This window comes from Calonectris borealis, chromosome 6 (genome assembly GCF_964195595.1).
Source record: "Calonectris borealis chromosome 6, bCalBor7.hap1.2, whole genome shotgun sequence".
In the NCBI taxonomy this organism is placed as follows: domain Eukaryota; kingdom Metazoa; phylum Chordata; class Aves; order Procellariiformes; family Procellariidae; genus Calonectris; species Calonectris borealis.
This window is the reverse complement of record NC_134317.1, coordinates 8,043,201-8,064,324: the sequence shown is the minus strand read 5'-3', so window position 1 is coordinate 8,064,324 and position 21,124 is coordinate 8,043,201. Positions and strand designations below refer to the sequence as shown.

General features: G+C 39.5%; 1 protein-coding gene across 14 annotated transcripts in view; it reads left to right on the top strand.

Annotated features, from left to right (window-relative positions):
- The first annotated feature begins 559 nt into the window (after positions 1-559).
- Positions 560-21,124, top strand: part of CCNT2 (cyclin T2) — a 26,133-nt gene continuing 5,568 nt past the window's right edge. The window contains exons 1-7 of one of the 14 annotated variants that reach the window (XM_075152748.1): positions 560-790; positions 1,640-1,721; positions 9,577-9,705; positions 10,804-10,864; positions 11,944-12,006; positions 18,425-18,470; positions 19,807-19,970. In XM_075152748.1, coding sequence (XP_075008849.1) covers positions 585-790; positions 1,640-1,721; positions 9,577-9,705; positions 10,804-10,864; positions 11,944-12,006; positions 18,425-18,470; positions 19,807-19,970 — 751 coding nt within the window. In that variant the 5' untranslated portion in view covers positions 560-584. Of the gene's footprint in view, positions 791-857; positions 1,193-1,639; positions 1,722-2,363; positions 6,062-9,576; positions 9,706-10,803; positions 10,865-11,943; positions 12,007-12,164; positions 16,272-17,529; positions 17,638-18,424; positions 18,787-19,806; positions 19,971-21,124 lie in introns of those variants that run through there. The other 13 variants (XR_012674051.1, XM_075152752.1, XM_075152753.1 and 10 more) reach the window with 13 other exon arrangements.

Genomic DNA, 21,124 nt, shown 5'->3' with positions numbered 1-21,124 from the left:
CTCGGAGGGAATCTCTCCTCGCAGCTGAAAAAGCCCACGGTGTGCCCGCCGTTTTCCGAAGTACGGCGCTTCTGACGGCTTCTCCCTTTCCCAAAACCAGCCCAGGCAGGAGCCCGCCCCTCTGAGGGGACGCCGCGAGAGCCGCCTCACGCAATCAGGCTTCCGGGCGCCCCAACGGCCGCCTCCCTGCGCGCGACGGAAGGGCTTATCCACGCCACATCACCGGCCCGCCGCGCCGCAGCCAATCAGCGCCGGCGGCCAGCCAATGAAGAGGGGCCGCGGGCCGCCACTTCCGCTTTCCAGTGCCCCTTTAGGGGCCGGTGCAGTCGTTACTTCTCACGTCACGTGCCGTGGCAGCCATGGCCGCCCGCTGCCGCCCTGCAGGCCACGTGACCCTCCCCTCCCCCGCGGCCGCTCTTGCTGCGCTGCCGCGAGACTCTATGGTTCAGAGCGCATAGGCGGGAGGCCGGCCGGGCGCCGGGCCGCCAGTTCTCGCGAGAGTCGCCATGGAGGGCGCGGGGGAGGGGCCGGGCGCGGCGCTGCCGCCGGCGGGCGGGGCCGCGGAGGGAGGGGGAGGAAGTGTCATGGCGGCAGCGGGCTCAGGCGCGGGCTCCTCGGCGCGGGGCGGCGGCGGCGGCGGCGGCTCCTCGACGGCGTCGCGCTGGTTCTTCAGCCGCGAGCAGCTGGAGAACACGCCCTCGCGGCGCTGCGGCGTGGAGGCCGACAAGGAGCTCTCGTACCGGCAGCAGGCGGCCAACCTCATTCAAGAGATGGGCCAGCGCGTCAACGTGTATCCGAGCGGGGCCTGTGGGGTGGCGGGGCTGGGCGGCAGGGGGCCTCGGGCCGGGCTGAGGGAGACGCGGGGCCGGGGCGGGCGGCGCCGTTACCCGCCGCCTGGGCCGGCTGTGACGGGGCGGCGGGAGCGCCTTCACCCCCCGTGAGGGAGCCCTCCCCGGGACTCTTCCCGCTCCTTGGGCAGGCGGTGAACGGCGCTTTCCTGGGATGGAGCTGTGGCCTTGAGGCACGGAATGGGAGGAGGAGCCTCGCGAAGCCCCCGCTTCGCGTCCTTTGTCGGCGTGCGAGAGAGGCACGGGTCGCGGGCGCTCGGGCTGGATGTGGGGGCGCCTCGGGTCTCCGACCTGGCCTTTTGGCCGCGTTTGTACCGGCAGCGGCGGGCTCAGGCACTTCTAAAGTAGGTCCTAGTTGCTTGCAGACTCGTTTTCCTTGAAACGGGCATCTCCTCGTTAGCCATTCTTTAATGTGATCTTAAAACAACATATCAGAGTAAGACTAAAACCTCCAATCCGCTGGTGAAATAGTTGGATTAGAACAAAACAAAAGCACTTGAGACAGTATTCCAGTGTACGTTGCCCATTGAGGAGTTTCCATTCAATGGGTGAGATGTGGTTAGTCTGGTATAGGGATCTCCACATTGTCTGCGAAGCAGATGGGAAAGATACGTGTTAATATTGGTTAAGTATGTGTTAATATTAGTTAAGTTGTGAAGCGTCACGTCCTTAATTCATTTTCAGCTGAAGACAGTATGTTGAAAGCAATGATTGATGTAGAAAGCGCATCGCTTTCAGTTCTTGTAAACAATTTTCTTAAAATGTAGCGTTTCCTTAATTTGATCTTCCAGATCTCAGCTTACGATAAATACTGCAATTGTTTACATGCACAGGTTTTATATGCATCATTCCTTCACAAAATTTAATCGAAATGTAAGTATGATTTTATATGCGGTAATAATATGCCCATAATTTTGGCAGTCTGACTGGCAAGTGTTATATTCCTTTGCTGGATTGCAAAGTTTGGTCTGTTTATAGGAATTTTAGCTTCTTACCAGTGGTTTAGAAGCAATAATGATATTTCTTTTCAACTTTGAATTATTTTAACTAGTGGCAAATAGATTTTATCTTCTGCCATCGAAATAAAAAAATGGGCACCATCAGCAAACACATTTCAGATGTGTGAAGAAGGCATTTAGATGTTTCGAATCTGGCTAGTGCGTATGTGCTGTAGTTTGAAAGGCTGATGTGTAGGAACACACGTTTTTCTTAATGAAGTCAGTGGTAGTGCTAGCATGCTGACAATTATGATATGGCTATGTGTGTATCCATATGGATTATGTATCCATTCTTAAAAAACAGTGTAAATTCATTTAACTAGTCTAGTCTTAAGCAGCTTGATGATAAGTCATATTAGACAAGGAAAATCTTTAAATCTGATGAGAAAATGCTGGCTCTCTTGTTTCAACCAAGTATGCTGAATCTGAATACAGAATAAATTATGAAGAACTGAATTCTTCTGTGAAAATACTTTCTGTAATTGAGTGATTTTTCTAACAGATATGGAACTGGAGATCCCAACCTGAAAATTTGAATCCTTTTTTATGTCCAGTATTGCATGCAATAGTTAGAAAAACAGTAATATTCTAGGTGTTTTTGTGTTTAAAAAAACAAAAAGTACTTTGCATCAGTATTTTATGCCAGCTTTGCAAGAACAGTTAATGGTGGTGGTTTATCACTAATTGGAATGATGAGTTTTCTCAGATCTTGGCTTTTCATGATAAAATAAACAGATTGAAACTGTGACAGATGGTTTAGGCCAGAGCAGACCTTGGTCTACCAAAGCGTAGAATCTTGCAAAGAATCTTGCCCAAGAAATTTGGGTGCGTTACAGTGTTAGCCAACTCTTTTGTCTGGCATGAATTTGTTTATCATTGTTGGCTGACATCTTATTTGGTGTTTATTCGGCAAGAAATACATATTAGTTTGTAGGTGCATTTCAGAAGTGCATTTAATTGTTTTTGTGCAAAATCTGAGGTAAATTCAAACTTGCAGCAAGCTTGTTACCAAAACTGCAGAGTTACAGGTCCTTATGTAATAAAAGCTTAAGTGTTTAAGTACAACCTGAGCTAAGCGTGCATAAGCCTGAAACTCTTTTAACAGGAAAAGATATATAATGTAGGTTTTGTTTATGTAGTGATAGAGAGCTATGTATTGAATGGATATACATACAAGTCAACATGTACTTTCCTAAAACAGTTTTCTAGTTTTAGAGCAAGAATAGCACACATGAGAATCAAGTTCCAGCGAGCTTTTTGGTGGAATACGTCCTTTTAAAGTGTGAAGGCAGTAAAACAGTTGTTCCGTCTTTCTCCCTTACGCGTACTTGCCCATGTAGCAGTAACCTGCAGCCAGTGGAAGAGGAGCTGGTGAGGCATCCAAAGTTTTCTGTGACCGTGGGTGGTTTGCGGACTTGATAAACGAGGCAGAGGTGCTTGGAGTGGAGAGGTCACTCTGTGTAGAGCTGCTGTAGCCGGGGCTTGTGTTATATACATCGCCTGCTAGATTACTGTTTGTACTGTCATCTGGTAATCTAGGATAGATTTAGGTAGCAAGAAGCTTTAGTTGCTGTGTTTGGGTTTTCACCCGACACTGGAAAATGCTGGTCACTTGGAACTGGAAGCACAGTAGTGTTTGGATATATAGTGCCCTTGTTATGAAAACTACACCTTAAATTATATTTATGAATCTTAAAATTCACAAGTAAGCTATGTAAAGGCTGAATGCCATGGAAACTGCAAGTACTATAGGAAGGGGAAATTAATTCTCAGGTAATAGTATTCAAATAAAAGTTAAAGACAAGTGCACTGCAAGTTAGCACTCACTAGTATTGATTCCCATTGAATTACTTTCTGTAGTTCTTAATGAGTGTAAGGCAGGTAGCATTGTGTGTGTACTGATGGGCAAATGCATTTTCTTACTTGTTTTCCTATAGGGTAAAGGGGGTGGTCTCAAAGTGAATGTGAGTCGCTTTTAAAATGCTCCCAAACCATCTGGCAGGTTCTCTGTAGAAAAAGCAAAAGCTGAGGACTGTAATAAATACTTAATATCAAATCTCCAGAGTACTTGGCAAGCTAAAAAATGTAACGATATTTATCCACTGCAAGAAGAAACTAACCCTTAGAAATTAAATGGTAAGGTACTGGCAGTCTTGAAACTAAGACCTAACTAAAATTTTCTACAGTATATGGAGTATATCTCTAATATTTCTTTGTTGTGGGCATGTAGTGATGTTTATCCATGGCAAGAAGGAATCTGAAAGCTGGGGCTAGAAAATTAGATGGCCATTAGTCAGAATGCCTTATGATCTCCAGCTGAAAAAACATAGCCTTTGTTTTCTTGCTTTATTGGTAGGTTAATGTTTTTAGTCAAGTTAATAAACACTTGCATATTTATCATCATGTATAATTGCTGGGTTATACAAATACACATGTATGTCTTACATATGTCACATGCACTTATTTGTTAATAAACAGGTCTTGTGGAAGCTCATTTACTGAATAGCTGTTGTCCTAATTCTTTGTTTTTGTTTGTTTTCTTCAATGTAAGTTACTGCTAAACCATTTTACAGGCTTTCAGGATTTTGCATCAACTGTGAATAAGGAACAGATTTCCCAACAGTATCTTCAATCTGTAGAGCCACAGGGGTGGCACATACCAGCTAATGTAATCTTCGTTCATTTTGAATGTATAACATTTACTGCTCTAATGACCAAATATCCCTATTTTTGTAAAGTTACTGCCGGCTAGCAAGTCACTTTTGAATTGGTATGGATTATGTATGAAGTACATACATCTAGGTGCAAAGAAGAATATATTGAGGTTTTGATGTTGCAGTCAAAGCAGGTTAAGACTTCGCAAGGTTGCTGTGCCCCAGCAATAGGGTGGGAGCTTGCTTTACCAATTCTGGTGAGCAGAACTAGATGCCCTGACTGCTAAAGTTTCCTAGCCATGCAAATGACATTTCAGGAACTACTATGAATCTCCTCAGCAGTAGTACAAATTACTCTTTCTACATTACTATTGACCAGGGCATAGTAACTTTGGTTTGCTGAGTATAAAGTTAGCCAGTGCTAGTATTGGGGGTGGGGAGGGAGCTTGCTGGCTTTTTATAGGAAATACTAGCCTGACTGTTATGGTTTAAAATATCTTGAAAATTAAAATTCTTCTGGAAATACTGTTTGTGTAGTACTTAGTATGTTTGATATTATTATATAGCAAATACCTCTTTTAGAGGCTTATTCTTCAGTACACTGTGATTTGAAGAACAGACAAGGGGGAAAAATCCTTGGTATGCTGGAAATGAGAGGTAAGGCATCCAAATGGTAGCTGTATTTTTAAATATAATCCATAGAAATGCCACGTGGAATACCAAACAACCAGTTGAAAATATACTTGATGATGTCAAGGGTTTTTTTGTGTGACATGCAGTGGAACTTAGTAAACTGCCTAAAGAAGGCTGCAGGAGGAATTTTTTCCCTGAAGTACAAGGTAAGTGAGCTGTGTGGAGGGTTTTTTTTTTTGTTTCCCATCCCCCTGTATTCCCTTCCTGTCTCTTGTGCCCTGTCCAAATTAAACAGTTGACTCTGCAGTTTTGCAAAGTTCTTAAAACTTTCATAATATGCACCAAGCTTTAGCAGGGCTGTTTTGGGCACTTCAGTTCTGTTTTTAATCTTGCAATTTAATATATTTGCCGGTTTTATGCAATGTGAGCTCTTGGTTGTAATTAAAAAAAAAAAAAAAAAACCAACAACAAACCAAAACAACTTGCAACTCTTTGTGTTTGCACTTGAAAACCCTCTATCATAGACTGGAACCACTTAATGTCTTAAGCAAATGTCTTAATTTGTATCAAGTCTAAAAACCTACGAATATTGGCATTAAAAGGGAGAGGGAGTTCTCAGAAAACTACATGCATGCTGCACATGTATTCTGAGATTATTCCGAATTCCTTCATCATCGCAAGGCTTTTTTTACATTATGTCTTGTACTCTTTAAGTGAAAAAGGACTTGTACCACATTTAGCAATAAAACTTGCTGTATAATGCTCTTGGACTGTTATAATAAGGCTCTTTATGTTGTGGTTTTTCTTTTTCAGTGGGACTTGGTTTCTGAGATTCTCAGATAGTACAAAAATGGGATTTAATTTCATAAATCACGTGTGTTCTTCTGAAGATATTTCTCAGAGTCTTAAAGAATATTTTGGGTGCATGGTATATAACCTCTTTAAATTATTTTGTTTGTTTTATGTCAAATGAAGATGTTTATATATAGGAAGCTTACAGCTTTGTCAAGTCTGTCTTTAATTTTACTTTTTTGTTCTACTTTGCTTTTTGTGCCGTCTTTGAGAATTGGAAATTAATGAAAGTGTTTGAGTAACTTTGCCAGTTATACACTTAGTGGGGTGTTTCATCTTCACTGAAGACTATGCATGCCAAGTCTGAAATTTTATTAGGATGTCTATTTTCCTGAATAAATACCAAGGGAGACAAAAATACTGACCTACTCTAATCTGGGAATGAGAACCCTAGTCCTAGACAGACAAAGACCTGAAATTCCTTGGCCAGAAGCCAACACTTCTTTTTTAAGGAAATAGATAATTGGGGTGTACATAGCTTTCTGATGAACCAGAGTTAAATGCAAGTTAATCAGTTTGACTTAAATCAGCCTCCAGAACTGCGTTTTATGTAAGGTCTTGGAGATCAGGAATTGTGCAGAGACTTCTTGGCCAGAACCGATCCGGTTCAGTAAATTAGAAGATATCCTGAAGTCAGCCTAATGAAGAAGGTACTTTTTGGGGATGAAGTAAAACTTCAGTGCAGTCAGACATAGAGTAAGAGTGAGTGAGAATTTGCTGATGATTTAATCGTGCAGTTATTGATGACTTGGTTCGATGAATGTCTCTGTGAAATGTAAATATTTTCAGTCATGGTAATTGCTGGAAGTTGATTTTTCAGAAAGGTAAACTGAAAATTCCCTGTATGTGTAATTCTGCCCACAAACTATGTAGAAAGAGAGCTTGTGTTAGGATATGTTTGAATTAAACTTGTACACAAAGCTAGAAAAACTCTGAGGTATCTGAATGCAGGTACTTGGGGATAAGTGTGTGATGCTTGGAGGGGATGGTAAGGCTAGAGAGAAGGGTAGAACAGGAGGGAGCAACAGCTCATTGCTCACAGTGCAGTGGCTTTTATTCTTCAGCCCAGCAGTAAGGCATTGCTATAGGTTACTGACTGAATATCTGTTTGGTTTGTTTTAAATTAAAAAAAAAAGGGAAGTTGTGTGATCCTGGGGGGATGGAAAGGATCTTCTATTTATTTTCTATTAAAGCTTCTTCCCATCATCCATTCTATTTCTGATTCTATACACTTCATGACTTAACTTCCCTTCCTCAGTGACTTCACTATGTTGAGTCTTAGATTTCAGTCCATGATGGTCAACCTCATTGTATCCTTTTTCCTGAGTAAAAAAAAAAAAAAAATTGAACCAGTTCTAGTCTCTCTGGTGTCCTCATTAATATCTCCTTGTTTCTGTCCAATGTCTTGTGGTCAAACTTGTTTGTTCATAACTCCGATTCTTAAACATTCCCAATTTCCTTTCTTCTCTCAGTCATTCATGTTTCTCTGGCTTCCTGGCCCTGTCTGCTAATCTGGCTTTTCCCAGAAGCTCAGGATTATGTCTGAGAATGTAATCCTTCCTCTTAGGCTGGCCCTGGTGTAGAAGGTGCTAGTCTCAGACACCTTCCTCAGTTATGCCTGCCCTAAATCACTGAAGCACACTGGGCTTATATGGATGAAATGACTGTAAATGAGAGAGATTTGCCTTGGTTCTTGCATTACTGGGCTGGAGCACAGTTTGTCTGCTCTGTAAAATATCTTTATATGGCACGTGTGTGTTGGGTTATACATATGTGTGCTACTGTACATCTTCTGCATCTTCTGGCACTTCGAAGCGATTGATACTCTAGCTTTCTGAAGTCCAGAAAGTCTTTCCATCACATTTAGTGTTTAAAAGTTTATCTCCCAGCTTAAGTGAGACATATTTCAAGTAGTATGTTCCTAGGAAAGGGAATTTCTTCCAGAATTTCAAATCATTACTTCAAGCAATGTGGATAGGAACTTCTCAAAAATCATCAGTAGTCTTAAATGGCAGTGTTAATATGGCCTTGTTTGGCAACATCTGACTTCAGGTTCTTATTTCATTTATTTGCAAGGCTTAAGTTACAAGCTTCTTAAAAAGAAAGCAGTTCTTCTGTCTCCGTTGTGGAAGAATTTGCTCCCTGTGACTTGTTTTGGGTGGTTTGGGTTTTTTTTAGAATAGTAGATTTATTCATGGCACATTTCTATGCATCAAAGCGTATCACCTTCGCAAGGTGTCAGTATTCCTCAAGTCTGGCAACTTACAAGTTTTACTTAAGATCCAAGTGGACATTTCAAAGTGATTTAAGGAGGCAAAAAGTACTCCCTCACTACATTTGAAAGCTCCTGAAATGTAATGGGTAATCACTTAGAAGTTTGATTCTAATTAGTTTGTTGCAGTTTTTACTGTATTGTGAATTTTCACACCAGATATGTTTTATTTTGGCATAACAAAGGGCTATGTGCTGACCAAAAAACCTCCTCACTTTAGAGGGAACTATGGCTGCCATTCGGTTCATTTAGTCTATTTCTACTTGGACATTGAATGAGAAATCCAATACCTGCACTGCTTGCACCATGCATTAACTAAACACTCAACAAGCAGCTATTTCAGTCTCTGAATAAATGTTTTATACTGGCTTAATTTTAACCAATTTAATCTGCTTATGTCAACATGAAGATTTCTGCTGTTATTTTAATTCATGTTTGACATGGCCAACATTGCATACAAAGTGGACCCTGATTTTTCTAAGTCATTCGTGCTTAGCCATGTTGTGTATGTAGATACATCTGTCATTCTAGCTGATAACTAGGCATTGAAACTCTACTTCATAGCTAACTCCTAGGTGGTACTGAACTGCGAGTGGGTGCTTTGTTGCTAGCTTATCACACCTAGAGTTTTATAAAAATTTTCATCTTTAAACGTAATTTGTAGTCTTCACTAACATGTGATGTAACTGCTGTTTTGTGAATCCTTGTGCTTTATTCACCAGACACTGCTGGGTATATAGTAAAGTTTCTAAGAGTAAGCTTTTACGTATACAACCTATGTTTATATAACAAGCTTTTTCCTTAAAGTTCTCTGCAAAGTTTCTCGCTTTTTAGGAGAATCGAATGCTAGCAGGACTTGTGATCGGCTGTTTTGACTTTTACTGAAAAGATGGTGTAATGGCTCACTCACTACTGTGCGAGAAATTGGATGAACTTTCTCACGAAGTATATTTAACTGAAACAGCTTGTTCTAGTGTGACTAAATCTTCTGGACCAAATCTATTCTTTTTATGTTGAACTAGAATTAGTTTGACCTCAGACATCTTACTCACAAATGCATTTATGTTACTCTTTCCCTATGCTGCTGAGTGGATTACATCAGTTGTAAAATAAAACATGACTATTTTTGTTGCCTTGCATGATTTCAGAACTGTTTAAAAAAAAAAACAGAAAAAAAAAAAACCAAAAACACCACAAAAAAAACCTCCAACCAAATCCAACTTCTTAAACCTTTTCTAATTACCAGTTTAGACGCTCCATAAAAATTGAAGTCCTACTTGTAAAAAGTTAAGGAATACATATATGTTTTTCTTCTTCAGATAATATCTCCTACGGCATTGTTTTTGGCTGCAAAAGTGGAAGAACAGCCACGGAAACTCGAACATGTTATTAAAGTAGCACATGCCTGTCTTCATCATCAAGAGCCGCAACTGGATACAAAGAGTGATGTAGGTGGAAGTCATGGTTTTAAAGATAATCAGATGACACTTCATCTAATGATCTCTTACATTGTCTTGACTGGATTATTGCTGTCTGCAAACTAGAAAAAACTTTTAAACTTTTGGTTTTACACCATCTAAGTCTTTTGTATTACTTAATATAACTTACTAAAGACTCAAATATTTGTGTTATGAAACTTGAAGAGATTGTTCCATCTTGAACTTGCATTATTTTTAAGACTTCTACATGTATAGCAGAAGACTAGATGTTAAATAAGAGGTTCCATGTGTGGTTCCATAAGTTACACAGTTTGCGTAGAGAGGAGTTCAGGACACTCTGTTTTCCTCAACCAGAGGCTTACAGTGCACTGTTGTCTATATTCTGTTTTAAAGGATGCGATACAGTTGTCAGCTGCTGCCTCTGCTATACATTTGTCTTCCTTTCATTTGCCAAAGTTTGTACAGGTTCCACTTACTTTATAGTTCACATTTTCTTTCCTGAGATGAGTCTTCCTGAAACCAAACATACAAGGAAGCATGGTGAAAATGCACCAGAGTTGTTCAGCTTGAAGGTCAGGCTGATCTAGTTATACCCTGCTGGACCGCAGCTGACGTATAAAACTATTTGAGCACCTTTGCTATGCTCCCAGTTCTTGGAATGACATGCGGAGGTATATATAAATATATGTGTTTGAGCCCACAAGCTTAAGCTAGCTTAACACAGACCAACTGAGTATCTCCAGCTGTGTTTTAAAGTACTTGTAAAATGGATTACCTGCCTAGAGATATTTGAGTTGATTTGCACTGGCAAGCCTTTGTAATTCTTATAGCATCCCCCACCTTCTCCCAGAAGTGCTTTGCTGGAATAGATGATATGAGAACCAGACTAAGTAAATCTTGCTGTGAAAGATGGTTAGGCTGGTATAACGCTTATACTGGTAGAAGAAAGTATTACCACAGTGAACTGTTCAGAGTTGTCAGTTCTAACTGGCTTGGGTAGTGATCTTAACTTGTGTTGCTAGTACCAGTATTCAAATAGGAAGTGTATGATTAAAATTTCGAGACTACAGATAGCTACATCTTAACCTGTTTGCTTGTTTGTTTCAGGCATACCTTCAGCAAGCCCAAGAGCTGGTTATACTTGAAACAATAATGCTTCAAACTTTAGGTATGTCTTTCTAAATACCTCCTGTGCAGCCAGCTTACCACGGAGAAGCAATGGGATCCAAGTAACTGGATTTTTGATGGCTATTTGTATCCTAGAATTTTACTATTTCTGAATACAACTTCTGACCTGTGAATTTAGTCTCATATTAGTTCTGTTGTGTTCACTTTGGAGGAAAAAAGGTGTATCTATACTTGCGAAATACGTGTTTCTGACAGTTTGATGGGGTAGAAATGTGTACCCTTCCAAATAGATTTTACTCTGAAGTAGTAACTACGTTGATACTTCTTCATGTAAGGTAACATGTTATATTAGGTTAGCTGTGTATGTGTTCTGAAGCAATTAGGAAGAGCTTTATACAAAGTGCTCTTCCCCATTTTGCCTTTCAATAGAAGAACATTATGTAATTGAGCAGGATTACTACCTCTGAACATCACAAGTCGTAGTGAAACCGTTTAATGGATTCAGGTGATTCCAAAATTTGAAATGGAATGTTCTGATAAGAAACTCTTCTGACTGTAAAGTAACATAAATAGAGACAATTACAGCTGGCAGGCCTGAGAACACTGACTTGCTCAGATATTCTTAAATATCACTTTGAATATATTGTTTAAAAAAAAAGCTAACCTTGTCATAAACAAAGGTTTCTTAAGTCACTGACCTACAAATTAACTTAATTTGTAATTTCATAGATGCAACATAGTTAGAAATTAATGAATAAAGTGCGTGTGCACACACGTCTATTTCAGCGTGTCTGTAATACAGCTTTTACTGACTTATTAATGTATTAGAAACTGTTCAGATATGTTCAACTTTAAAAATAGAGTAACTTCCCAAGTATATATATTTTTAGGACTTAGGATTACTGAAGGAATGTTCTACTAATTGATCTTGGACTGGCTATACCATCTAGCATTCAAAAGTATGAAAAGGTGCAGAATAAAAGGCAGTTAAATAGTGTTACTTGATCTTCAGTGCAAAGGTTTAGCAAGTATTTTAGGTCTGTGGGGAAAGGAAATGGGTTTGTTTTTTTGTTAACAGATGGAAATGTATGGTTCTAAAACGTATTCTTAACTCTTCAGGTTTTGAGATTACCATTGAACATCCGCACACAGATGTTGTGAAATGTACGCAATTAGTGAGAGGTCAGTGACTTTTAACCGCTTCTGTAAGTCCTTTTTTACCTTTCTAATAAAATTTGAAGGTGATGTTATTTGTCTAATATGATCTTCACCAACTGTGTTATCGAAAGCGTTTGTTTAAAGCTAATTATTAGTTTTGATTTTAATAATGTCTATTCCATGTTTTCTTAAATGACGGAAGCACAGTTAGTTGAAAACTGAATAACCAACTACTTAGTATGATTCTGGGTTGATTGTTTTCACTCTGAAGTAGTTTTACCAAGTTTAGTTTAGTCTGCATATCGGTTGATGGCTAATGCTAGCTTTCTGCCTAGCAAATCTTTTTAGGTAATGAACTGAGGGATAAAAAGTGCATAGCAGTCTGCTATCACATGCAAATACTTCAAGATGTGACTAATTCTTGTTCAGGAGCAGGGTGTACTTACTTGTTTTGGATGGTAGCACAAAACCCCTACCTTTTATTAAACAATCGTATCCTCTAACTTGTATGCAGCTCATTAATGTAACTCTAGCTAGAAACCTGTTTCGTTCTGTAATATTTTTTGTTGAATTTTGGCACACCTTGTTTAATTCTTAAATTGGTTTCCTTTGGAGCTTTAAAAAAAAGAAAAAAATCCTCTCATAAGATGAAGGATGAAAAAGTTAGGAATTGGTTGTAAAAGCACCTAAAATAAGCTTTTCACTTTAATTATGTTCTTAATTTAAAAAGTGTTTGGAAATTATTAGAACTTGGTTGTTAGTCTTTAGTCATTAGCTGTTGTTGCACTGAAAAATGCGAAGTTAAGTGTTTCAAAATTTTGGGGTGTTTTTCCTCTATAAAATATAGGAAACTTAGGTGCCACTTAATCATATTAACTAGGTCTGTTTTGTAGTAACTCTAGAATTAAAGTTGTTCTTTGAAGGAAAAGTATCTCTCCTTTCTCATTTTAAAGTAGCTTACTGGTGTAGTGTCTTCAGAGTTTGATTCTGAGTATGACTGGTGCTGTGTGTAACTTATCTGCCTTTATTGCTATTCTTGCTACAAGATAATGATTCTTTGCTTTCTGTCCAGATTTGGTTGTGACTCGGTGCATAAGTCTAACTGCACCTAATGTCTCAATAGTCTGCATCAGTAGCTCTGTAGGGTTTTGCTTTGGATTTTCTTAGCTGTTGGTCAATCTAAATGTGAGCACATATTTCACTGTTTTGCGTGAGCCCCTGCACTTCTGCTTGGAATTTGGGGCTGTGGGGAGGGGGTGGCAGGCAGTGTTGCAGCTGCATCAGGATTTCCACATTAGCAAGTGTATTTGACTCGAGCCTACAAGAAGAAAGGCATACTGCCACACAAACTTTATTTCCTTTAGTCAAGGGCAGATACCACTTTAAGACAGTTCAGCTTTTTCCTGTGTGTTTTGTATGCTACATTTGTTTACTGACAAAATTCATACATTGAAGCTACATGCTATTTTTTAAATTTGACATTTTAAAGCTAGTATTTAATGTCAACACAGTTTAACAAAATACTTAGAATTCTAAAATTATACCAAGTCTTGAAATCTGAAGATTCCGGTGAGGGCTGAAAATCCATGTACCTCAAGAACTGGTGCAAAGTGAATGTAATACATCTGATGCTTGAAAACCTCCTCACTGGAGTAGGTCTGCTCCTTAGTATGTGTGTGTACGCAAATGAAAGTCTTGTCAGCATATGCCCCTCCTAGGGTTGGTATAGGCTGTGAACACAAGACTCAAGTACCTCATATTTAAAAAAAAAAAAAATTAATCCATAAATTAAAAACATTGAGCATGAAATCTGTAGTCATGCATGCAAGTCAAGCACGTGGAGAATAATTGCCGTGGAACATAAGTCTTATGTATTGAGTGAATAAAGAGATGGGCTTTTGGGCACAGTGATATATCTTCAAAGAAGCAGTGGTATGATTTTAGTTATCTCTTAACATTTATTTATTGGACAGTGTGTTGTTTTAATAGGTGCAACACTTAGATATCAAATCCTGAAGCTTTCAAAATACATCTAAGATTTGTCAGTGTTAAGTCTTTAGTGCTAAAGGGATTGACTGAGAAGTTAAAGAAATGCAAGGTTGTTTCATCCAGTTCTGGTAATGTGTGGTCTTGGACAAAAAGCACTATTTCAGAAGGCAAAGAGATCTTTTTTATTAAAGGTGATTAACTTATCCAAGACTATTATGATTAAAACCTTCAACTGTATGTTTGGGGGGAGAAGGAAGAGAGGAATATAATGTGGCTGACTGTTTAAGTATCAAAAGAGGGGCAACAAAGTTAGCTGAGGTATGCAAGTGTGCTTAAGGTTTTGGCTTAGCATGTGTGCACTGAATTGCCGTGTGGTGAGAAGATGTCCTGGTTCCTCAAACTTTTGCTGGCTAAACTTAATTTAGTGGCTAAGAGGAAGGCTGATTCTCTATATCCCTTTTTGTTGTCTTGCATCCAGGGTAATGTGCTTTATGCTGTCACTGTTATCTGTATTAATCTGTAAGCTACCCCCTTTAAAAACAAAATAAATAAAAAAATCGGGTTCTGTTGATGATGCTCAAAAGATTCAGCAAAGTCCTTTGTCAGAAGACTGTCTAGTATAGTAGTGGCATACCAGAATCAATTGCTGGAAGCGGAAGCTGAACTAGTAAGTGAGAATTGGTGCAAATAAAATAATTGCTTCAACATACAACTAAAGAAAAAGTTGAATTCTTCATCTCTAAGATTGAAAGCCTTTCTGAAAATAGTATTAGACAACACAGATCATTGTAGATAAGGGGTGACTGGATGGGTACATAATGACTTATGATGTTCAGGCATATATGGTGTCTTAATTATTCCTTTTGGTTTTCAAAGATTCATGGGTTCTTGAAATTGTTCCATCTTTACAGTTTGGTCAGTATAGTAGACAAGGAAAATGGTGTAGGCTCAGTCTTTTTTCTGCACCATTCTTCCTCAGTGTCAAGAGACTGAGAAGAGGAGACAGGACCATCATTCCTTAGGATCCCACAGGTCCTGTAAGGAATCTGGAGGCAGTGGATCTGTGAAGGCCTGTCAGCAAGCTTCAGTGCCCATTCCAAGGATGCTCCAGTACTGAAGAGAGAAGAAAAGAAAAAAGAAAAGAAAAAAAAAAAAAACAGCAGTAAAAAATGTTCCTGGTGTCAAACTACCTTACTGACTTGAATGCTAGTTGAATGATCAGCAGTGAAACTGCCCTAGTGCTGAGACCATAGAATCATGACATGGTCCTCTTAAGCTCTGGTGCAAAATCAGTCTGTTCCTAGCGTGGAACTTGAAGGGGAGGAATCTGTATCCTCATCTCCTTCTTGGGAAGTCTTCAGTCACTCCTTTTTCTGTGTTGGTACACAACCTTCTTTTGGAACTGAAGATTGGATCCCAAGGATTTCTAGGATTGTTCTTGCTACTCTACAGGTTATCAGGTATCTTGAACACCCATGATCCTTACTAATCTTTTGTGGAAATTGCACTGTCAAATTTTTCAAACATACCATAGTATCTGTGTGCACAGCTGCCATTGGTTAAATTGGCTGAGAAAGACAAGGCAGCAGAAGAGGAGGTGGATCTGAATGGATCTGCTTTTTCAGAGGGTATTCTGATGAGGAAAATTTAAATCTTAGTATACTAAGTGGTGTGGAAAGATCTTAAACACCAGCTGCACTCCAGCACTGCTACAGGCAGCCTTCACATTCTGAACTTTCACCTCAGGCTTTTACAGGCCTGTTTCCAAGGTTTAAATACTTTCAAGAACGTAAAGCCACCAGGACTGCTCAGACCTGAATGCCTACACCATGGCCTCCTCTGGCCCTTTCCAGATATAACAGCCACCCACCAGCATACATCCATTCAGAGCCTGTGGCTTTTTTCCTTTTGCCCAGAAGGACTTCAGCAAATTTTCTCTCTTCTGATGTTGACTGGCTTATCTGCAGCCTCCTCTTTCCGCGGAATGCTTACAAATGTTGTCAGGATCCTAGGCACGGCCGGCTACCGTCCTCCTAAGGGTGACTCGGCAATCATGTTTCATGATTATCTCAAGATCCGAGATAACCTAGTGTTGAAGAAAAGACTCAGATATCTTGGAATTGCAACCAGTTGAATTGTGTGGCTATGCCCATTAAAAAGCATTTTGGTTTCCAGTTGGGAATTTCTTGGAAACAGTAGCCTTTTGGAAGGTGTAGCGGAGAGCAAGTCCTGTTTCAAAATCTTGATTACTACTTTAGTAATCCCCTGCCTTATGGTTGCTTCTGCAGCAGTGAGACAGGGTGAGTGTTTTAAATCACTCCTGAATGATAAAAATATAAAGCTGATTATTAATGGCTGGCGTCATAGTCATCAGTCCTGCGACTTGTGAGTTATAACAGAGAAGCTGTGCTGGCTTGTTTTAGCCTCTGCCTCAAGATATTTTAATTTGGGGACGCACCTTCCACTGCTATAAAGGAAATAACACATCAAAATATAGGAACCAAAATTCATTTGCTTTAATTGTAGTGATGGATTCTACTAAACCAAAGCTGTCCTAAATATAAGAGAAGAGTTTGGGACGGATGTTTTCAATTGTGCCTTATGTTACCATAGGCTTTAGCTGTGAGCTGAAATTTCTTGCCAGTTTTGGCGATGATGATTATTTAGCTGTAAATAAGTTGAAACAGTATCATACTGCTTGTAGTATAGGTAAGGTATTTAGCACATTAATTTTTGATTGAGGCTAAAATGTGTGTTTCAAGATGTGATTCTTTTCTTCCAGGTATGTGTTTTGATTTACTCAACTTTCAAGCTGATGTTAAATAGAAGTTTTTTGGCATCTGCTTTTCTTCCTTGTTCAAAAGGGACATTTCAGTGAGAGTAGAGATGCTGCTTGGTCCAGTCCCTTAATTCAAACATGTTGTAACTTTACAGAATATAGAAATCATTGAAGATCCTTTAAACATTACTTTGATGAAAAATGAAGAGCAAGACATCAATTTCAGTCTTATTCAACCCTTTTGTATTTTCATTTGTTTTGTTCTCATAGAATCATACAGGTTGGAAAAGACCTCTAAGATCATCGTGTCCAACCGTTATGATAGTCTCATTTCACTTTTTCTTTTTTGGTAATACTGCCTTACTTTTTTTCTGATGGGAGGGAGAGGAAAAGGTTGAACTCCATGGTTATCTGGCATGCAATTACCATTGTAGTTTGCAAACTAAATATTATAGTACAACACTGTCACATTGTCAGTTCTTCTTTTGATATTATGGATTAGTAGGATTTGTGTGTAGGAACAGATCCTGTTACCTTGCTACTTCCACATTCTTCTCAGATTATGGCACTTGCCTGGCTGTGTAGCATAAAGACAAATCTGATTTATACTCTTCAGCAATCATTAGAAGTCGAGTTAAATCACATATTTAATATGCTTTTTTAAATTATATTTTAAAAGCCATTGCAGTCTTTCTCAAACTTTGTGGAAAGATTATTATTAAAATAAAAGTTTAACAATATTCCCTTTGACATAAAATTCAACAATACCCTTTCTGCAGGTAGCACTGATTTCAAGTGATAGTGTCAAAGTAAGAATTCAATGAAGGCTGCATTCAATCTTCAGTTAAAACCGTTGTGCCCAGCTATTCCATTATATGCATGTTACAGTAAGTTCTCTTACTTCAGTGAGGAGCGTTGGGGTTTCACTGGTAGGGGTCAGCGCTAGATGGCTGTAACAGCCGAAGTTGTTAGCTTTTCATTTCTGGCACGTTGCAGTCCTGTGTGGTTTTTTGTCCTGACTGTAACTGAAATGAAGTTGTTTATTCCCTATCAAAGCTTTGCCATAGGTTTAACAAATGCGGAACAAAACATTATGAGTACGGTGCTCTTAAGTAGAGGGAACAGGAAACTCATTTAATTTTTTTACTGTCTAGCTTGGGAGCTTGCTGCGTTGTAGGGCTTTGGGAGAGAGACGTGGCTGTTTTTGGGCAGGTGCTGGGTGGTGGGAGGGCTGTTCTCCAACTGTCCTGCCATGCTCCTCTCCAAGAGCAGAGCTTGCACTGTGCTGTGAATTGGCTTGTCCTGACTGCCTTACTGCAGTCCGAGGTTATGCCAGGGATCATCTGTAAGCGAGGGTGGGGAAGCAGGTATTCCTAGAGGAGAGCGCGCTCACGTGTGAGGCGTTTGCGGGGTAGATGAGCAAAGGGAAACTGTTCCGTGGGTTGTACAGGGGGAGGGTCAGTGAATGGGATGACTGGTCCATCTCCAGTTGCTGAATGTAGTGGCCTCTTCTGTATCTCGGAAAAGATTATTTTAAAGGCTAGTTAGCTAAATTCAGATCAGTTCTGCAGAAATACCAAGTGGTGCTTTTAGAAGGTAAAACTGCTCTAATTTTGGAATGAACCTGACAGGTTAGTGCAGATCTTTAATCTCTCCGTTTTTCTTTTCTTACAGCAAGCAAGGATTTGGCACAGACATCCTATTTCATGGCTACCAACAGGTTGTTATCCTGAACCTCTTTGTTGCACTGTTGTAGCACACTATAGCTTCCTTTACTGCAGGGCCCCCTACATGTGTCTTACCCTTGTTGCAACAGGAGACTGGGCCATCTACAGTGGTGGTACCTTCCTGTCTGCAGTGCGGTGTATTGTACAAGGGCCTGATGGCACAAAGGGGTTAAATGCACAATGAGAAGTGTAGTGGTGCTTTCTGATGACATTTTCTCGATTGTGAGTGCATAAGTCTAAAATTGGTAGCCTGAATAGCAGCTAAAGATTACAAAGAGCTAAACTTAACCTAGAAATTCGAGCATCTTGGTAAGTACAAAACTATTTTTAGTTTACACTTGTAGTTAATGGCAGTTTTCTCTTAACTTTAAATATATTGATCCAATCTTAACTTATAAAATTGTAGTGGGCCTAAGATCTTTTCCACTAGCTGATTTCTCTTTTCAGATAGACTAGTAGTAGTCCAATGTTCTTCCTTTTAGAAACAGCTCTTTAATCTTAATATAGAGTTTTAAAACTTAAGTACTTACATAAATTTCCAAGTTCTAGGATTCCAAATGGGGATTGTGTATACATAGCCTGTTGCAGAAGGATGGAATTTGAGAGCAGACTTCAGTCTCGATTTCGCAATTACTTCAATTTACTTCTTGCAAAACAACTTCGAGCTTTATTTAAGAGGATTACATTATGTGTAGATAGTTTTTAAGCAATATCTGCTGGTTATGAGAACTCTTCCAAATAAATATTTCTTGGTGGTTCCTGATGGGCAAGGTTCTGTATTTGAAGCAGCTCTTAAGAAAAGCTGTGATAAAGCAGTGAAACTGAACCAATGTCTTTGTGCTGCTGCCAGCTGGAAGCTGAAGGCGAGTTCACAAGTATCACGGATCCAGGCCAAGTGCAGGCTAAGCCCACAAGTAATTCACTTGGCCTCTGTGGAACTATTGGGTACCTTCTTCTAATTGTCTCGTTCAGAGACTGCATAACCAGCTGTGTGCTTTTTACTGTAAAATTTTAATTGACCATATTATACCTCTTTCTTTTTAGTACTTAAGTACAGTAGAATAACTGGTAAATTTATTTACTGTTTGTCACACTTTTTAAAGCAAAAGCAAATTAAACTTTTCTACCAGATAAATGCCCTGCCCTTTGTTTTCTTAAGGCAGTAAGATATCTTATGAGCTTAATCAGAAAAATGTTCCATGAACTAATGTTTAACTGCTGTTGCTTGACAAGTTATCTTATTCTGTACGTTAATGGTTGATTTGTTTGGGTTTTCTGTTTTACATGTTTGATTTCCTTTGGTTCCTCATTACGAAATTTGTGCAACAGTCTTCACCTTACTACATTCTGTCTTCAATACAAGCCTACAGTGATAGCATGTGTGTGCATTCACTTGGCCTGCAAGTGGTCCAACTGGGAGATTCCAGTATCAACTGATGGAAAACACTGGTGGGAATATGTAGATCCTTCAGTTACTCTAGAATTACTAGATGGTAAGTAATACTGCCTTTTCACATCTTAAAATTCAAGGGTTTATTAATGTAAAAATGGGAGCATGGTATAGTGAGAGCATAGCTTTAAGCCTAAATTAAGTCTCACTGACTTCACGTACCAGATCCTCAGGTGAAAGAAAGGTATAGGAGAGGGGAGAACTTCGGAGGACAAACTTAGTTTTGAGACCCCTTTTATTTCATCCTATGGGCTGGGGCATCCACATACCTTTTGTAGGTGCAGGTTTAGAATCTTGCTTTTAAGTGCTTTTCAGACCCAGGAAAGAGATGGAAATCTTCCAGTGCAAATTCATGCATTCCTGATCATTTTATGTATATTACTGGTCCAAGTTTATGGCTTCACTGTCACTGAAACAACTGTTCTTAAGGCTATACATAAAATTGCCAGGTTTATGCAGGTAGTTCCATGTTAAAAATTTGGTATAGCTTATGATGTCTCAAACTTCTGTAAAATATTTTTTTACTTGTTAAATGGCTTCTTTCCAGAAGAAAGCATACATCTAGAAGTTTACTATCTTTTGAAATAGTGTTTATTACAGTGGAGTCTGAATTTAAGGCCTACATACGCTACTGTAGTGGAGGCGGTAGCTTCTGGGACTTTCAGATCTATGTGTTGGACTTTGCTATTAGTTCTGGAGTAAAACATTTGTTTCAGAGTAGTAGTGGAGGCCTCCAGGCTTGGTATGGCTCAGCATAGCTCCCCATGGCCTCCTTTTTTCCTCTGCTGAGCTTTTATTTCTTAATGGCAATTTTTTTTTTTTTGGAAAGTGAAAACTTGAGTAGATGTCATGTGAAGCAGAGAACCAGAGTGAGCTTGAAATTGCAAGTTCAAATGTCTCTGTCTTAGTAGGCTTCTCTAAGTTGTATCTGTAGTTTCAAATACCACCCTGCCTTCCTTCTCATCTGGCTATTAGTTTTGTGTGTTTGGTAAGCATGCATCATTTTGATGTTTAAAATCCCATGAGATGTGTGCTGTGAGCTCACGGTGAACACCGCTCAATTCTTAAAGCATTTGTAGAGCGGGTGCGTGCAATAGGCTTGGGCAGACCAAAGGGCTGAGGCAGTTTTGCACTTGGGAGCAGCTTAGTTTATAACTTGCTTGTGGAGTTCCGGAGAAGCCAGTTCTTCCAGACCTG